General features: G+C 35.5%; 1 protein-coding gene across 1 annotated transcript; it reads left to right on the top strand.

The window, feature by feature from the left end:
• Nucleotides 1-3,201: 3,201 nt before the first annotated feature.
• On the top strand, nucleotides 3,202-18,226 carry Prr27 (proline rich 27). The gene is made up of 6 exons (XM_051198275.1): nucleotides 3,202-3,400; nucleotides 10,351-10,412; nucleotides 11,527-11,550; nucleotides 14,781-14,804; nucleotides 16,140-17,078; nucleotides 18,177-18,226. The coding sequence occupies exons 2-6, from the start codon at nucleotides 10,362-10,364 to the stop codon at nucleotides 18,186-18,188; spliced, it is 1,050 nt and encodes a 349-aa protein (XP_051054232.1). The 5' UTR covers nucleotides 3,202-3,400; nucleotides 10,351-10,361; the 3' UTR covers nucleotides 18,189-18,226.
• Nucleotides 18,227-20,217: the final 1,991 nt, after the last annotated feature.

Below are 20,217 nucleotides of genomic sequence, written 5' to 3'. Positions count from 1 at the left end.
AGCTTGAATGAGGGGTTTGCTACCACATGTGGGAACACATTGCGCTAAGTCTCTTATCTCAATAAATTAACAATATCTTACTGCTCTTGTGTCTGTTTCACTTTCCCTTTTTTGTTTGCTTGCTTGTTTTCTTCTCTTCAGCATCTTGGCCCTTGGGTCTGAATTGATCATAGGCTCTCTAAACTCCCCAGTTCATCAGTGAATGTGCCCTCTGAGCTACTTTTGTTTAAATAAACAGCCCTCCTTCTAGATCCACACGGTACTGTTAAGAAGATAGCCATATGAGGTTTATATTCCTTCGATTGTGTCCAAGTCGTTTCTGATGAGTCAGATATTGGGATAACCACATGTGTGTTTCTTAGAGCAAAGTGAAACAATGCAGTGAGATCACCTGATCTCAGTTTGTAAAGCTGGTTCATCAATAGAAACAGGCCAACAGAATTATATCACAAAAAAAAAAAAAAAAAAAAAAAAAAAAAAAAAGAATGGTAGCAAGCTGGTCAATAGCATTCCTCCATTGTTTTCCAGTTCAAGTACCTTACCCTCTTGCCTTGGCTTCCCTCAATGACAGACTGTAAAATAAAATATACCATTTCCTTGGGAAAAAAAAAAGAAGAAAACTATGAACCTATGGAGCTGTTACCCACACACCCCCAGCCTGGTGAGTGTGCTACACTTATTTTCAATATGAAGCTTACTTACAATTATAGAAAATGAGGTAAAGAAAGAAAATTTCACCATTATTTCAAATAAAGAAATTGAAAAGAAATGACATTTCACTAAAACAGAAGAATAAACTATAACTCGTATAATAAAGCCAATTTACTTTGTTGAAAATTACATGTACAGAAGTCTTTAACTTAAATGATTACCTGCAGCACTTGAATCGATTCCTGCAGTAATTCTTCTGGGGTCAAAATAGAAAACAGGTTTTCCCATTTTAAAGAATCATCTAAAATCCTATAAGTAGGTTAAATAAACTCTGGTTGACAATTATCTTCCACTTGATAAGAAAAACAAACAAACAAAACAAAACAAAACCTCCACAAAGAAAACACAGTTTCTAACAGGGATAACAGGTTTCTGAAGCCAGAAAACTGGCAATTTAATATTAACATCATGCATGGCATTTCTATCTAAAGATTGGATGTAAACAGCTGACCTCAGCTGTTTTATACCAGTCTTTACATGGTACATATGGAGTTTAAAAAGATAGTTTACTTAGATAAAAGTTTTATACCTGACATTTGTATAGGAGATGTAAAACAAAACAAAAACTAGACTATTGCAAATATTTCCATGGGGATGTAAATATATTTTGTTAATTTCTTTTCATAAATATAGCAATAATGTAGCTTTATATTTTAAAAAGATATTTTTAAGATTCTTGAATTTTATTTTGATAAGTATGACTAAACTTAAATAGTAATTTGAGTCAGATTTTTCTGTAATATATATGCTTAATATTTTAAGTAATGCATATTCAACTTCAATGAAAAACTTAGTTGATAAAATACTATTAGTATTATTTTAAATGCCTAAGACAGTATGAAATAGTTAAAATGCTGCTTCAGAATTTGCTCAAAAGGCATGGTAGCGTGAAGAAGATAAATATTAGCTCTCAATCATTAATTTGCTTTAAGTTATTAAAAAAGTCTCTCTGTACGTTCCATCAAGCATAAATGTAAATAATTCTTAAAATCTTACTGCATTAGGCATCATCTGAGATGCAGGCAAATACAAGTGTTAATTATCAATAATAAAATCACGCAAAACTAAGATGGATGATTTTAATCTGTATCCTATATATAAATAAATATCTTGTGGAAGATAAATCCACCACTTTCTTCTTTTTCTTTTTTTTAAAGCAGGTTTGAGTGGAAAACGCACATCTCCACTTTCTTTTCTATTATGATTACTTCTCAGTACCAGTGTATTGGAACAGATATATAGATGAGACAGAAATACTGAGCTCCTGTGAAGCAGTTCCTGAATGGTTTCTATTCTTGTTAGTCTGAACATGTTGAATATGTTGGGTCTACATTTGGGTTTCATCTCAGCAGGGTTAATTATGATTAAATATGTTTTCAGTACTGTTCCCATATGAAACCATTATTTTACCACATCTCTGCCTCTTTCTGCTTACAGTTTGACATAGCATTAATCCCAAAGCCTCACCAAAGCTCTTCATGTTCCCTCCAATTCCACAGTCACAGCAAAGAAATTAGACACTGAGAACATAATCCCGATAGTGAAATAATCTATAGGAGAAAGATACATACCATTAATGTGGATTAAACTAGTTAAGAGTTTATAAATCTTTTACCTTTGGCTAGTGATAAAGAGTGGGCTAATACTTCAGGATCTCTTGGAACCAAAGCTCAGGAACATAGCATTTTTAAAGGACAAAACACAATTACATAAATATTAAATGAAGGTCAGAGTAGAGTAACCTTCCAACAATATTCTTGGCAGGACAAAGTAGTTATTTCAGACATAACATGATAATCATATTTTACTTGCAATTTCTTAAACTTAATTGTTTTGTTTAATACATCTGGACCACGGTCAGGGTCTTGAAAATCTCAAGTGTGTTGCCAAGGCAGATGTGACTTCTGAGGGTACAGAGGGCTGAGAACTGTGTAAGCAATCACAAAACAGAGTCAGGACAATCTTGTTTTACCTTGGTCATGTCAGCTAGAACATAATCCCTGAATTTGTGGTGTTCTCAAATGACAGAATGGCAGATGTATACAGTCAGTACCTGTGCGAGCTGCAGGGGGCAACCAGGTGGATCAGTACTTCCAGGGAAGACTGAGGGATAGGAAAAGGATTGAGAAGTAGATAAAGGAACAGAAAAGAAGGGTGGGGTTTACTTCAGTTTGGAAATCTGTTTTACATGTACAGTTATAAGGGGATTTAAATGTGTTTCATAGGTAAAACTGCAGGATGTCTTTGATGAAAGACAAGGGTTGAAGTCTGTATCTTTGACACCATGAACTGCCTGTCCTTTACTCCCATAGCATAGTTCAATCTATCATCCTCTTAGCCTAAACTCTTTTCCTATACAGTCTAAAGGTTCAACAGTTTTTCTGAAAAGGGTGGCTTTGACTTGTATTTTGAAAAGGTAGAGCAGCTAGAAGCTACGAGAACTCTTCTTTGTCCTCTTAGAACCTTCCATTCCTTAGCAATCTGATGATGTTACATTCTGACTGCTAAATTCTCTGGTGGCCTCACGTCTCCCAGACTTCATCCTTGATAGCTGAAAATATTACCCTCATAGTTGATACAATTCTTCTGCCTTTCTAGACTGGAGCAACTCCTCCTGGACAATATCTGGCCACTTAAGACTCTGAAATGAATGTTTACTTCTGTTCCTTCTAAGCAGCTGAGTCTCAAAGTAAGTTCATGTTCTAAACTTTGATGGTCGTTTAGGATGTCTCATCAGATTCTTTTCTTGTCAGAATTAAAGTTAGCAGTCTTCCTAGAACAAACTTAACTTTCAAAACTACTTCACTTTCTATTTGGCAACACTGAATCCATGGTATAAAAACACAATTCACATTGATAAAGTTATTTTAAACTTGGTGTAATATGCTGGTAACTTGATTTAAATCAGAAAGTAACTTTGACTCTCCCTTCAAGTTTCTAAGGGCATATGATCATCCTCTACTTAAAATGTAGTAACTCTTCATTTTCTTATTCCCCCAGCTTCCATCCTCTTGAAAGAGTATTGTGTCAGAAGTAACAATGATTTTATTACCTAGAGTTGGCCAGGCCTTACTTTTTAAGGTATCTTATATATTAAAATTACTATTTTGTTAGTAATATAACTACTGGTATTGTAGCTGAATGATGATAAATTTAGATCAGAAGTGAAACATTTCTTGCAGGAGCACCACTATACCTCCTAGTTTTTGTCATGACATACTTTTTAATAATCCTTTTTTATTATATTTTTTATTTAAATTTGCAACAAGCTTGTTATACATGTCAATCCTACTACCCTCAACTTCCCCTCCTCCCCTGTCCCCCTTCTAACGCCCATCCCATTCCCTTTCTGTTCCCCAGGGAGGGTGAAGCCGTCCAGGAGGGATCTTCAAAGTCTGTCATATCATTTGGAGCAGAGCCTAGGCCCTTCCCCATGTGTCTAGGCTGAGAGAGCATCCTCATTCTCTTACATTTTCCTTTGACTATTTCTCTGAGGTATTTTCTGTAGATTTTTATCATCTATACAAGATTAGTATTTTGTAGTGCTTTCATTTCAGGTATATATTTTCTAACTTTTCATGTTTTATATATAGTCTGATTCATTTAATCATTTAAACTTACACTGATGATTTACTAATTAAAAAGCAGTTTCCATTCTATAAATGCGTGTCAAATGTGCTGCCAGTTCTCTTAAATACAGTCAATTATTTCCTGAATATCTTCCTGCATTCTCTGCTTTCACAGAAAATTATATGATTGTAATGTAAAAATTAAGGAATAAGCATGAATCCTCTGAAGTCTCCATTACTTAAGACATTATGTAGTATTGAGCTTATTTCATATATTTTGGAACCAATATTTTGCTATAACAGGCCAAACTGTAACAAAGCAACCAATCATGTCTCCTTTTGCCATTTTAAGTAAGCTTTGAGGATTTTCAGAGTTCAGATTAGATATGACCTCCATGACATAGTTAGGTTGAAATGATTGTTCCCTACTTGTTTTTCCTTCATTTGGGGACACCACTGGAGATTTAGGAAACACTGAAACAATAAGCACATTACAAAAGCTCAGCCATGTGCTTCTCTTCATAAAATGGGATACCTTTTCATTTCCCTTGTAAATTAGACCTTCTGACACTTTCAAAATTTAGCATTGTGCATTACAAGGAATGACATTTCTATGACTACAAAATAATAGGATATTTTCTGGTCCATCAATCTTCTAAAATCCAGTGTTTGTGGAAGATGAGATCATGCCTAATGAAAGGACTGAGTACCTATGCTTACACATTCTTTTACATCGTTGAATCTCATGACAACAGGCTGGGTATAACACAATTTTTAACATTCTATTTTGAAATAATAGAAACTAAGTTTAAATATAGCTTTCCAACATCTTTATTGATAAGTGATGCTTTGGAGCACTGAATGTCAAGTACCCTCACATGACTTTTTTCCCTAGATTCCTGTTATATACATTATTATATTACTCATATAAATCTCCAGGACTTATAGTAGTGCTGGATAATCATTAAATGGATAAAGAAAGGAAAAGGTAGAGGGAGAGAAGAGAGGAGAGGATGAAAAGGAAAGTTGGAGGAAGAAAACAAAAAGAATATGACAAAATATGAAAGGGAAAGGACCAAAATTATGATATTTAAAAATGATTGAGTGGTTGCTAAATATTATGGGAAAGGAAAGAAGCTGATTATCAAGGACCCACTCAAGGGATGTTTTAGGGTGATGGAATTTTTATATATAGTAGTGGGCCTATAAGTAATAGTCAAAACAGAGTATTTAACCATTAACAGTGATTATTACTGATTGCAAATAGAAAAAGTGAAATCTAAGATAAAAATAAATCTAACATAATAAAAGATGCATAGTATGGCCTCCCTGAAATGAGGAGGAGAATTACTAACTAAAGGTTATCTTTAGCATTAAGACAAAAAAAAAAGACCCCCCCCAAAACAAAACAATAAAAACGTATTTACGATCAGTCAGCGTTTTTGAACTGAAAATTATTTAAAACACGATGGTGGTCAGGGAGACTGCTAAAACACTGTAGGTTACCCTAGAACTAGTAATAAGAACTTTTTGTTGATACCACACACCTCAGAAGCACAAGACAGAGGGAGTGAGCTGGAAAATTTTGGAGGAAGCTTCTTCCCTCCAGGGCAGTTTCCATGGTCCCAGAAAATTCTGTTCAGACAGCTGGGGAGAAAGGCCATTGATGGCCTGTGTATCTTGTGTGCCCTCTTTATCTATGGTGCCACTACTGATATGGGGAGACCCACCCCTCAAAGAGGGAGAACATAAGTTCATCAGGCATGAGTGTAGGGCTTTATTCTCTTGTTTATTTAAATTGACATAGTGTGTAACTACCTTCTAAATATATATATATATATATATATATATATATATATATATATATATAGTCATAAACAATTGCTAGTGTAGGTCTTAATCAAAGAAATCCCCTTTTCTCCAAGAACAAAGGTGTCCACAATAATTCATGACTGAACAAGGTGCAGAGAATGTGTGACACATGACTATTCAACCATAAACAACCACCAGCAGTGAAGCTCAAGGGACATTGCAGAAGAGGGGGCAGAAAGAATGTAAGAGCTAGAAAATAAAAACTGAGAAATAAGATCTGAGCAAGGGAGAAGCTTCCCTTTATGGTCCAGAGGGGAGCTTCATTAAGAGTTAGACTAATATGTAAAATAAGAAAAAATAATAAATATAAAAATCAAATACAGACTTCTGGGATGAGAATGTAGCTCCATGGTATATATGAAGCCTCATGATCAATTCTCAATACTGTAAAAGAAAAAGAATATTAAAAAGCAGACACAATTGCATATGCCCCTCCCCCCCCAAAAAAAAAACATAAAATAAAAAAGAAGAGTTTGACTAAGGACTCTGGACCAACAGCTGTGAAGCCTCCCTGGGACCAAACTAGGCTCTCTGTATATCAGAGAGAGTTGTAGAGCTTGGGCTATCTGAATGGGGCCCAGTACTAGGCCCAGGATTTATCCTTAGTGCATGAGCTAGCTTGTCCAAGCCCCTTCCCTATGGTGGAATGTCATGCTCAGCCTTAACTCAGGGTCCAGGAGGAAGGGGGGAGTCAATGGTCGATGGACTGGGTGGGGGGAGGCAGGAGGAGGGGTGTGTGGGAGGGAGAACTTTGGAATGTAAAATGTAATTTAAAATACTTAATAAAAAAGGGTCAGACTAAGGGAGGGAGGGAGACCATAAATAAATAAGTAAATAAATAAATAACCTCCATACAGGGACTGAGAACATAGAGGGGTCTCTTCAGCCTTCAGCCTTCACAGCAACTAACCCAGCAACCCAGAAAATTCCCCTGGGGAATCTCAAAGCAATCAGTAGGACAAAGGAACCTGAAGCCTCCCATCTTGATTAAATTTGGCATAGCATACATGACAAGAAGCATGGAGGAGGAAGGTACCTAGACTGGGAGCTGTCAAGTCACAGCAGGGACAGCTTCTAACTCCCAGAGAGAATAGCAAGGGAGTAGTGGACCTCATAAGCTGTGGATTTCACCTAAAAGTTCCAGGTTTCAGCTTTAATACCTGACTCTTAGAATTATAATTATATTTAAGAAATTTTCTTCTTTGGTCCTTGCCCTGAATTCTTTCATTTCTCTTTTCTTCTTGTTTACATGAATTCTAACCAGCTGCCTGTGATTAAATCTTTGTTTTCTGTCCTCTCTCTCTCTCTCTCTCTCTCTCTCTCTCTCTCTCTCTCTCTCTCTCTCTCTCTCTGTGTGTGTGTGTGTGTGTGTGTGTGTGTGTGTGTGTGTGTGTGTGTGTTTGCAGTTCTCTGTACTGTGCATTACTACTTTCAGTGTCTGTCGTTTAGTTTTGGAAGACTCATGACCATTGTTAATTTTTTTTAACTATTCTGTCTTGTTTTCTCTTTGATTTTCCTGTGATTACAACTACTAACGTGTTAAGACATTTCATTGTTTAGGTTGAGTTTCATGTTGGTAATTAATTAGGTTTTCTGATGTTGTCCTGGGATGTTTTGCATCAACTATTTAAAAACATTCCATTTCTCCATTAGTAATCTTTGATTCCTGGCATTTACATTTTGTCCTTTCAAATAGCTTTTATCTCTTTGCCAAAATTTCCTCTGTAATCTTTCATTTTTTCTTCCATTTCCATCAAAATCTTCAAGCCATTAAATTTATGTTAAGTGCTGGATTTGAGAGTTCCAAACTATTAACACTTCATATTTTCACATTCTTTCCATGTTCTGGACACTCTGGGTCCAAGCTGTACTTAGACATTGGCATAAACTCCAGAAGATAGTTTTTAATCTGTTTGGAATTTTCATAGTCTTGTGACTAACTGAACAACAGGATTAAGCAAAATCTATGTTTAACAATCACTTAGAAAATAAACAGGAAAATAGCTCCAAATCTATATTATTTGAACAAGATAGATTTATCTTGTTTAGGGGATATTCTAAAGAACTAAAACACAAGTCCTAAGTATGGATATTGAAAGGTCATGAGACAAAACACTGCCAGAAAGGTGTTTTTTTAATTTAATAAACCTTAAATTACTTCAATTGTCAGTGGATCCCATCATTTTAATTCTATATTGTTAATTATCTATTATTAATTAGTTATTCTGACAGGAATAAATATTTCAGTCTATCTTTAATGAAGAACAAGTGCTCACTAGGTCATTATTAAGAATTTATCATTCATTTGAGTTCCATTAAATGTTTCCTTATTGAGACATTGCACTGGCTATACTTTTAGCTTGGAGACACTGTATAGACTCAGGATGATAGGTTTCCAAAAGAGCCTCAGCCATAAAATAGGCTTGTGAAAATGTGGCAACTGCCAATACAATCTTAGATCAGAAATTCAGTTAGAGATAAAGGCAGTGATTTTAGAGTGATCACCATGTAACCTAAATTTATACAGCCAATCATTAAGTCATTCTAATTAATATGATTTTATACTACAACTGCAAGATAAAATATGAACATGTTAAGATGCACCTTGAGGAAATTTTGACATAATTTTATAATTTTAGGAAGATCCCCTTAAATTACCTAACACTACTTTTTCTGTTTGGTTACAGTATCACAGGGGGTTTTAGTGGTTAACAAAGGTAGGCATGATTATTCTGGGAAGGGATGAAAATAGGGTGGGAGAAAATAAGATAAATTGAGAAATGTAGGGCATCATCTCAAAATGAGGTCCCACCTACCCTATAGAACTCTGAATAGGGGCACAGTGAATTCTGAAATTGCCAGTGAAAATCTAGAGCAATATATATATATATATATTTTTTTTCTAAGACATTAAAATAATGGAACCACTAACTCAAGAAATGCCTCTGGGGATTCTCTCAGAATTCTCTAATACTACTTCTATGTAAACAGAATAACACAATTGCTTACCATACATTACAATTTTTAGAGAGCATTATATTTATTATTTTTATGTCAAAATAAAAACCTGGTATACCACCCAAAGATCACAAGAGAAGTTGTGCAACATGTGGCCCAAAATGACCTGAACAGTTAAGCAGCTGAGCAAGAGTTAGAAAAAGCAAGGTGTGGATACTGTGTATTTCTCCCACACCTTTTTCTGTAAACATAGTATTACAAATTATTCTTTTTTAAAGATTTAGCAGCAACCATACATGGTCTTATCTAACAAACTTGGAATTTTCTCATATTATTAGATTGTACATAGCATAAAATTAGTGCATATATATACATATATATCACAAAATTATAGATTATAGAAAATAAATAAAATTATGGAAATAATTATAAAAAGTTAATATATAACTATAAACAGTTTTTAACATACCTCAGATATAGTGGTCATTTAAATATTCATTTCAAATAGTTCAAGTATTTAATATTGTGTTCTTGATAAAACACATCAGGTTGGACACTTTTATTTTTCACATTTGAGAACTCAGGATAATGTTGCAATATTATCTCTGTATGGATATATTTTGTAAGAATGGAGATGCTTTATGTTTTTGAAGGGAAAAGCTATAAATTTTAACAATAAAGCAACTAGCGATGTGTTGTTGTGCTCATAAAACAAAGCCAAGACATATATATGTATGTATATACATACATACATACACATATATATATATGTACTCCTTCATTCTTAGGTGACATAAAATTTTAGGTAATTAGAGGTCTAATATGCCAGTGGCAAAAAAAAAATGGAAGTGGGAAATTTTTCAGGTATATGATAGAAGTCTCCCATTGAATCTTAATAAGGCATCCACAATGTGACTACTTAAAACAATTTCATTTCCTGATAGGTCCTCCAAAAGAGATTAATTGCAAAAGATGTCCTTGAGTTAGAGTGAATTTACTTCCATATAAAGAGAATGTAGTTAGAAATTGACTAATTGCTGGAAAAGAGAAAAACAAGTGAATGAGCTCTAGTGCCATCCCGATTAAGCCATGCTACCAGTAGTTAATAGCAGAGCAAGCTTTCTGTTGAGTGACTTTCTTGTCACACTAGTAAACCCACATGACACCTGTTTCTCTCCGAATTAATTTAAAAGATACGGTGTACTTTCTATAAAACAAATTCTACTATTCACATTCACAGGGTCTATCAAAATGAAGTTACTTCTTTGGGCCTGCGTCATGTGTGTCGCTTTTGCAAAGAGGGTAAGTAACCGAACTTTCAGGATCTGTAGCATTGGTTCTAAATATCAGCTAGGGGTTGGCGAGAAGTCACACGAGTGAAGTAAGTACCCCATTTGTACAAGTCAGCAGAGAAACACGCTGTGGGCATAAATTTGGCTTTGTCAAAATTTTGCAAGGAAATCTCTGAAATCAAAACAATATTGTTCTCAACCATGAAACAGATCAGCAGCTTGTAGAAGAGGTTAGCTCAGAAACAGGAAGCAGGGAGAAGAAGTTTCATAGAGACTTGGGATCCTAAATAGATAACCTCAGCAGGGTTTCTCCATCAGTGAAATCCCACTGTTGAGATAGCTACAAGATATGAAATAGTGAATCAAGGGATACTCAGTGAGACAGAAGTAAATAAACATGAGTTCAGTGTGAGTCAATGAGGCTTTAGTTAATATATTTTTTTTTCACACAGATTCCACTATGCAGTCCTGGGTTGACTGCAACTCCCTATGGAGACCAAGCTAGCCTCAAACTGAGGGATTTTCCTGTCTTTGCCTTGTTGATGCTGGGACTAAGGGTGTGCGTTCTCAATACGTGGCCTGAAAGCAATTTTAATACTAGTAAATGAGTGTGTTAAAATTCCACAATATTATTATGTCCTTTACATGTATCTAAGTTAATTCCTAATTCTTAAAATAACATGTTGAGTTTCCTAAATTAGTTTTTATTCTGTGGTGAATTCATAAGACAATGAAGTTTCATTAAGAAAACAATGTATAGATCTACAAAATGTGGCAATATACCTGCCCACTCACCCCCCCCACACACACACACACAATGCACAGCAACACCTGGATGCTTAAAGAGACAAATAAAAACAACACATATAGATACCAAATGACCTTTCATATGGCAAATATTTCCCTGAATACACAATGTTGCAAGCTAAATTCTATTAATCCAAAATAACACTTGGCTGTCCCAAATATCATAATGATTATGATGGCAAAGCTACTCAATTCAGACCAGTGACTCATATTAAGAAAAATTGTTTTAAGAGTATGCAAATTCTCCAGTAAAGGAAAGTTTGAATGCAGATGTTCTTAATTAAATTATCACATTAAAATACTTTTCTTTGTTTTAGCGGCGTTATCCCTTCATTCATAAGGTAAAAACTTTAATTTCTATAAAAATATATCTGTTTTAGCCATAAGATGTATTTGCATTTAAAGACTATTTTTCTTGGCAACACAATTGACTTTGATTGCTATGAAAATATTTGTTTTATTAATTCCTTCATGTTAGGCAACAAAAGTTTATAGTATATAAGTATACTTGTGATAGACATATTTACCAGCAACCCTTCCTTTCCAATGATCAGAAGCATAAAGTGCACTCCTCTTACGGTATAGTACAAGTTTTATTATATCCTGTTTTAACTTCATAACTCTCTAATATTTAATTTGTACTCAAGTAATGTAACTGATGAGATAATGTTGACATAAGGTATTTGAACAGAAAACATGAGGTGCTGAGCAACTACATACTCAATTATGCATTTTGTTTGCATACAGGCTGTTTTTTCTTTGAAAGAAGGGAGGTTGAGAGAAGGTCTCATGTAGCCCAGGATGGCCTCAATCTCTCCATTATGTTTAATTTTGATTCTTCTGCTTTTACCTCCCATGTGTTGGGATTATAGATAGCTACCATCATGCCTGAATGAATTTCATCTAGATCTTGGAAGCTAAAAGTAGTATGTGAACATAACCCAAAGACTTGTGTGATTTCTGTACAGTAAATAGCCATGAATTATTCCATGTAGGAGACAAATATATTACCAATATTTCATTTTCATCAGTTCTTTGTAATATTTGCCTTGAATTCTGATGGCAAATGTGTGATCATAAAGTTACAAGTGTTCTTACCCATAAGTGTGTTACATATGGATAGGAATACACTTTCCTATCCTAGTAAAGTAAAACCAAAATAATGTAAATGTTTTTGAATAACAATTAAACTTACAGAAAATCAGTTCAAAACTGAAAGAGTATTATATGTTATTTTTAAGTTAACAATCATCAGATTCTGTAGTGCATTGACTTTTGCCTCAGTGCCTGTTAAATGATGTTTTTTCTTTGCATATCTCATACCTTAGGGAATATGAAAAAAATGATCTACTGAAAGACTTTAAGATTAGTAACACTAGAAGCAATATTAAATTTTAAATGGAAAGTTTGGATGACTGCAGGTATAATAATCCAGGCATCTGAAAAAGAAATCTGGCTGCATTTTCTAATAGCTAGGAACCCAATGCCTACAACCATTGTACCACAAAGCAAGCACTCTGTGTGTGTGTGTGTGTGTGTGTGTGTGTGTGTGTGTGTGTGTGTATGTATGTGTGTATATGTGTGCATATATGTGTGCATACATATAAAGGAATAATATTACTCAGGCAAAATCTTAGAATACTTCAAAGTCCCTGAAAAAAATGTACATTTACTGAGAAGCTATACTGAAAGCCTCATTTCATAGCTAAGGATTTGTAGTAAGCACAAATGAGGATATAATGTGGCCATCTGTTGTAAACAAGGAACTAGATATAAAAATGAATAAAAAGTTTTGGCTATGGTACTTGATTGTGAATATGAAATTTAAGTGGCAGAATAGAAACACTGGAAACTGGGTAGGTAGAGTATTGAACATCCATGATTTTCTCATGTGTTCATAGAGGGCTGTGCATGTGTATGATGGTATGTGTATACACAAGTTGAAGTTGGTGTCTTACTCAGTTGCTCTCTACCTTCTATTTCAAGTCAATGTTCTTCTCTTACTCATTCAGTGATTAGGCAAGGCTGATTGGCCAACAACTATGGATATCCTCCTACCTTCATGTCCCACTCTGCCCACACCCCAAACTGAGGTTAGAGGTGCAGACCTCTGTGTCTGGATTTTATAAAAAATAATTCCACATATGTAATTTTTTATTTTGTATTAGTTCTTTTACAATTTCAAGTTTCATGGAATGTTTTAGTCATATTTACTCCCCTTTGCCCCAACTCTGTGTGGCTTTTTTGTGTTAGAGATAAAAGGCAATTTGCAGACTGAGACATCTCCCCAGCCCTGAATGTCATATCATTCTTGAAGTTTTATTTATTGATATAACATTTTTTTGTTACTTTTGAAGTTTTCATACAATATTATCTATTGATCACACTCTTTCTCCTCTCCCAAGTCCTCCCAGATTCTCCCCACCTCTCTACCCACCCAACTTCATATTCTTTCTCTCTCTCAAATCCCCCTCAAAAACCAAAAAGACAGGAAAACAAAACAAGAAAAGAACATGAAGACAAAAAACACCAAGCAATAACAAAAGAAAAGAACACACAAAAAAACATGTCTGTTTGGTGTTGATACACTACTCCTGAGCATGAGGCCTGCCCTGGAGTGTCACCTCATCAGAGAAAGCCAATTTTTCCTGCTAGCAGCAGGTATCAATTGCAAATAGCTTCTTGGTTACAAGTGGGACTCCATACCCACTTCTTCTTCTCTGCGTTGGGAATGTCTGGTTTGAATTTGTGGAGGTTTTCTGCACGATGTCACAGTCTCTGTGAGTTCATATGTGGATCAATCTTGTATCTCAAAGATGCTGTTTCCTTGGAGCCATTCACCACCTCTTGCTCTTACCATCTTTCTGCCTCCTCACCTTTAACGATCCCTGTGCCTTTAATCGAGGAGTCTGATAAAGACATTTATTTTAAGGCTAAGTGCTCTGAGGTTTCTCACTGTCTGTAAGTTGTTCAGTTGTGGGGCTCCGTGTTAATTGCCATCTACTGCCAAAAGAAGCTTCTTGGGTGATGACTGAGCAATGTGCTGATCTATGGGTATAGCAGTATGTCATTAAAAGTCATTTTATCACTATGTCCATTTAGCAGAATAGTAGTAGTGGATCCTCATCCCACCCCAACCCACCTAAAACTCATTGCCTCATTGATTCTCATGTTTTTAGCTCACTAAATCTGTCATGCATTACAACACATGTAAAGAATGTTTACTGAAAGTCAGGCATTGTGATACATGGCTATGATTTCAGAACACAAGAGAACAAACTAGGAGGACTGTCATACTTTGAGATCAGCATGGGTATATGCCAATTACCAGGCCCAAGACCAAGATACTGTCTCAAAATAATAATAATAATAATAATAATAATAATAATAATAATAATGATAATATACATAGTTATAGGAAAATTAAAAATAGAACAACCATCCATAGTTCTTAAAAAAGAAAATTCCAAAAACTTCACTACTCACAACCCCTCCAATTGTAAGCAGGGTTTTGAAGTGTGTTACTCTTTCAATGGCATCATGTTTAAAACAAATCTCTTCTTTGTTTCAGAAATCACCCTCACCCAGTGAAGAGGTAAATTTTATTCACATCTATCTATAATTAAATATACTATTATGTAGCTTATACTATTTTTCTTTGATATCATTTTCAATCAAATAATGTTAAATAATTCGTTTTATTATGTTTTTCCTTGAAGGACTAGGAGGTTCATTTAGGAAAATGTTCACCTTTCCTCTCATGGCCCACTTATTTATGCATATGTATTCATACTCATGCTTATCTATCATAAAACTTCATCCACACTGGTACCCTGTTTATTATCATGCTTGCTTGTTAGGTTCAGTGGGTTCAAATGAACAATAATATTATAAAGGTTGACATTATAGAAAGTATAGTTGAGAAGGAAGGCAGGACTTTTGAAAAATGTGAGAACTGAATCTATTTTTTAGGACTCGACTTGGACAGAATCTAAATAAAACAACTCTGGGCATGAAATAGCTATGTGCAGTTTGTCAAAATGCTTTGAATTATAATCAAGCTATATCCATAAAACATACCAAAATTCTGAGATCCTTATTTATAAACCAGGGGTGGTCTGCTTATGAAAATATTTATGATATGGTATAAGATATTATGTATGCATGAGTAAAGAACATTCCTATTTTCTGTGAATTCTCATATAGTTCTGTGACCTGAGCTTTCTGACAATCTTCTAGAATGGGACAGACAAGTCTAGAATAGTCAGAGGAATATGTGGAGGTCTTACCACAAGAAAGAATTTGAAAACTGTATAAAAATTCATAATCAATGTTACTAAAATGCTCGTTTAGAACAGAAATAGTACTCGGAAATTATATATAAAAAGTCAAGTTCCTCTTCCATATTTTTCTGCCCACTTATCTGATAACAAATTCTTGGAGGAACTGAAGTTTCGATAAAACAGGATAAATCCAGGACACAGATCACAAACAGTCTTAAACCTGGAAGAGGAACATGGGAATGAGGGCCTCATGTGGGGAAATTTAGAGACAAGGAGGATGCCAAGTGCAGCAGGCATGGAGAAAGAACATGGTGTATAGAAGCCTGGAAGAACCAGTTCTCTTATCCTATGTCAGCCTTCTAAAATGCACTCATGCATACCTCTTCTACATCCATCCTAGCCTAGACAGTGTATTCTGAAGAACGCAACACTCATTTGCCTATATGCAAAGTAATTCTCCTACAGTTTGGATTTACTTAATTTTCACAAACTATTTTCATTTCTATTATTATGGATGCATATTAGTTATTAAGAAGGACTAAATGGGTGTTCTCTTAAAAATATTACTAATATATTACCACAAAGAGTCATAACAGAAATAGGAGTAGAAACAATCAGCTACAATGAACTCCTTTCTTTCTGTCTAGGATTACTATGGACATCGCTACCCACTTAATCCGTCTCTCAATATCCCATACGGTTTATGGAATGATAATTTGCCACCTTTTCTTTTGCCTCCTCTTGACGCTCACCAAGGAAATACCATCACTAAATTCCCTGGAAATCCGGAGCTTGACAGAGGGCTATCTCCATACCCTTGGATTCTTACTCCTTCTAAAGTTCACTATGTGTACCAAAACCCCAATTTTCCCTCGGATGTTTCAATGAGTGGTCCCGCAGCCACTGTGTCTCTTCCTCCTCCCCCACCGCCTCCTCCCAGGCCATATCCCTTTGTCATACCTCCGAAGATTTCTGTTTCACCCGTTGCAGCTGAGCCTGCCCCAGGCCCACCAGCACCTGCTGTAGGAGAGGGTCTGGTACCTGAGTTCCCTTTAGACAAAGCTATTTCAGGCCTGCCTACTGCAGTCAAAGTTGGACCACCACCACCGGCTGAACCCAAATCTCCCCCAGCTGAGCCTGCTCTAGGACAGTTTGGTTCACCTGAATCTGCTCCAGCCCAGTTTGGTGTGCCTGAACCTATTCCTGCCCAGTCTGGGGTAGCTGAGCCTGCTGCAGCCCACCCCATGGTACCTGAACCAGCTGCACCTCAAGGTATGGCTGTAGCCCCGGCTATACCAGCTGAATCCCCTGCAGGCCAGCCTGGTGAAAACAAACCTGCTTCAGGTGAGCCTGCTCTACCCCAGTCTATGGCAATTGAGCCTGTTTCAGGCCAGGCTGCTGAAATCAAGCCTCCTGCAGCTGAGCCTGCTGTAGTCCAACCTCCTCCAGCTGAACCTTTGGCAAACCAGCCTCTTGTGGGAAAACTTATTATCACAGCTGAGCCTACTGAAGCAAAACCTGAGGTTGCTGAGCCTGTTGAGGCCAAACCTGGTAACCAAGAACCACAACCTTTTCCTTTTTACCAGGTAAGTTACCTACTTTACTACTGAGTGCTTGGGACTTATAGAAGGGAAGACACACAACTTTTGTACAAGAAAAACAACCGCTTCAGGATTAAGAGCTGTTGTTTTAGCAGACAGTCGAAAAATAAATGGCAGGCATTGAAAGTGTATAGAGAATTTCTATATACCCATCAAACTATTTTCAGGATTTGAGTATTTGAATAGATCTACTAGAACCCCAATGTCTTGTGTTCCCTCTCACATCATCTCATATCTCACATCTTTGATAAACTTCCTGTTAGATAAAAAGAATGAGTCGGGGCTAGAGAGATAGCTCAGTGGTTGACAGCACTTATTCTTGCAGAGGTCCCAGGTTCAATTCCCAGCAGTCACAAGCAGGCTGAAATCCATCCATAACTCTAATTCCAGGGAATCCAGCACCCTCTTGTGGCCTCCACATGCCCCAGGCACACATGTGCGCTCTCTCTCTCTCTCTCTCTCTCTCTCTCTCTCTCTCTCTCTCTCTCTCTCTCTCTCTCTCTCTGTGTGTGTTATGCATATATACAATACAGGCAAACATAATGAAATTTTAAGCTGATTTGCTGAACAAATTTACCTTGTCATTCATGCACACAGGCGAGCACAAACAATCAACATTAACCTACAATGTGTATCCCTGGAACTCTTTGAAAGCAATATCATAAAACAGTTACTGGTTTACTTTTTCTCTTTCCTGTGAAGGAAAACTTTACAGCATGAAGTTGAAATCATTGAAAAAAATAAAAACCTCTTCCTCATAATTATTTTGGTTTTCAAGCAGGGTCTCATTATGTAACTGAGACTAGCTTAGAACTCAGAGGGATCTTCATGCCTCTGCCTCCTTAATGCTAGAACTATAGGTGTGCACCATCACACCCAGTACCCTTTTCATAATTCTAAACACATATTTTGTTTCAGACAAGAGATGAAATACATTTTCTGATACTCATCTTGTCTGGAAGCAGATTTCTCTAGGCCTTTTAGAGAGCATCTCAGTATAGCTCTATTATTTAGGTAAGAAAGACCTGGTGCTACCAAAAGAAATACATTTTAATCATAAATGAATATCCTTTTTCATTTTAGGTAGAGAAGTAAGATTTTTCTGGAGAACAGAGAGTTATTCATTTGTTTCTGTAAGTCATGCAATATAATGAGATGTGGATACTGTCGATTATACTATATCTCCTCTGCTGAAACTATATCTGGATATATATGAAAGATGAAAGTGGGAAAGTGGGGTGTGGTTGGTGGTTATGTTTCCTAGAAGTTAAGACATGATGAATTTATGGCCTGGGTAAGATTTTCAGGCTATTTTTGGAATAGGAAGTTCTCTAAACTGATCCAAATTGATTATGACCTGACTATCCTGTATATCCTGTATAATAATCATCAATTTAGGAACAAGCTTCGATAAATGGGAAGGAGACTAAATTATAAAGCAGTGCTGGCCATTAAGGACCAGTGGGCCATTTTGTATGCTGTCTTCCAGCTTCCATTCTTACCCAGTTTCAACCTCTCTATCTCACCTCAATCACTTCCTAAGAATAAAGGCCCTGACCAAATTGCTCAGTTGCACATCCCCCCTTCCTAGTTAATAAAAAAATACACAAAATAAATAAAATGATTAAAATATTTCCAAGCACAAGTTCATTTTTCATATTCCCAAACTACTACAAGGTTTTGGTTATAAATGTTTACTGGACAAAGAAATGGTGAGATATTATTTTGATTGTCAGTCATATCAAAATTCTAAAAACTGAGGTGGTATGAGTCCCTAAAGTATATTGAAAATCAAATGTGATGACAAATAGTAACATTAGTGATGCACCCTAACTATAGTCATTTCCAAGGATATTAAACATTTTCAGTTTTTACTTAAACCTTGATCACTGCTAAATTGTTTGACACTTATACTAATGTTTAAAAGGAGAGACCTATTAGTGAACAATACCAACTATTAGATAATTTAACAATTTTACATTTTCACAGGCATGTGTTTCAAGTTTATTACACATAAGATACTCAATGAGAAATAAGTAAAGGGAAAAATGCTGCCTTTCTGGAAAGTCTATTAAAATGGAGAAAGAATTCTTTAAATTATTCAATATCAAGAGAAAATGTTGATCTAAATCAATAGCTACACAGGCCCATGATTTTTGATACCTGTATATGCATTCAAATAAACTGTAATATTGCACTAATTAAACTGTTATAAGTATGCCTCTTTTACTTCCTACAAGAATATATAATTGTAAGAATGCTGTGTTTGTAAGAAATTTGACAAATTGTTATACAAAACTGATGTTATTGTATTTTTTCTGCAGATGCTGATGAACAAATTAAAGAAACCCAAATGTTCTTTCTTTTCCCAACAAATAGTTTACTATGTTTTATTAAAACTATCAGTCTCTCCATATTGATTGGCTCTGCTAGATTTCTTTAGATCTTAAAATAAAATTGATGGAATGCCTTATTTTTGGTTCAAATTATAAAATATATACTTTATAGGTATGGCTAAAGAAATTTAAACAAATTTTAAAATGTGGTAATAGGAAGTACCTTCTTTGAAACAGTCTTCTAGATTAATACTAAATTACAGTGCATTATGAGTGCCAAGAGCCATTCCACGTTCCTTAAAAACATTATACCCTAATAGTAATCATACAAATAGATACTGTTCTATTTCAAAGACAATAACTTTCCAACATTTAAATTGCTAGGAAGTATTTGCAACACGTTGAAAAAGCATACTAAAAAGTTATGGACTTTGTTACTGGAAAGGTAAGGTAGTAAACTATTGTGCCACTGAATGGTGATTTGAATAGTTTCTTTTGACTGTTCCAACAAATTGCCATAGAGTGCACAGTGTGAAACAAAAGAAATCTATTTTCTCGTGATATGAAGGTCAGAAGTTTGAAATTAATTTTCCTAAGTTAAGTGTGTTGGCAATATGTACCCCAGATGGCTCTAAGGAAGTTTCTTCTAGTATCTGCCTCAGGCTGTCATTTTTGACTCCTATTTACCTTAGGTTCTTTGATATGCAGTTACATGAATCCAGTGGAATAAAAGGGAGGCTGAGAAATACTAGGTTAGTGAATAAACAGCAAGTTTCAGCATGTCTTAC

This window comes from Phodopus roborovskii, unplaced genomic scaffold, assembly GCF_943737965.1.
Source record: "Phodopus roborovskii unplaced genomic scaffold, PHOROB, whole genome shotgun sequence".
Lineage (NCBI taxonomy): Eukaryota > Metazoa > Chordata > Mammalia > Rodentia > Cricetidae > Phodopus > Phodopus roborovskii.
Note: the sequence above shows the minus strand (reverse complement) of the source record. Positions and strands in the feature narration are given on the sequence as shown.

Excerpts from the sequence above, each read along its gene's own strand:
- Prr27 (XM_051198275.1), top strand. The coding sequence starts at position 10,362 with ATGAAGTTACTTCTTTGGGCCTGCGTCATGTGTGTCGCTTTTGCAAAG. Across the intron at positions 10,413-11,526 it reads GTGTCGCTTTTGCAAAGAGG|CGGCGTTATCCCTTCATTCA; the intron begins GTAAGTAACCGA and ends TCTTTGTTTTAG. Across the intron at positions 14,805-16,139 it reads CACCCTCACCCAGTGAAGAG|GATTACTATGGACATCGCTA; the intron begins GTAAATTTTATT and ends CTTTCTGTCTAG.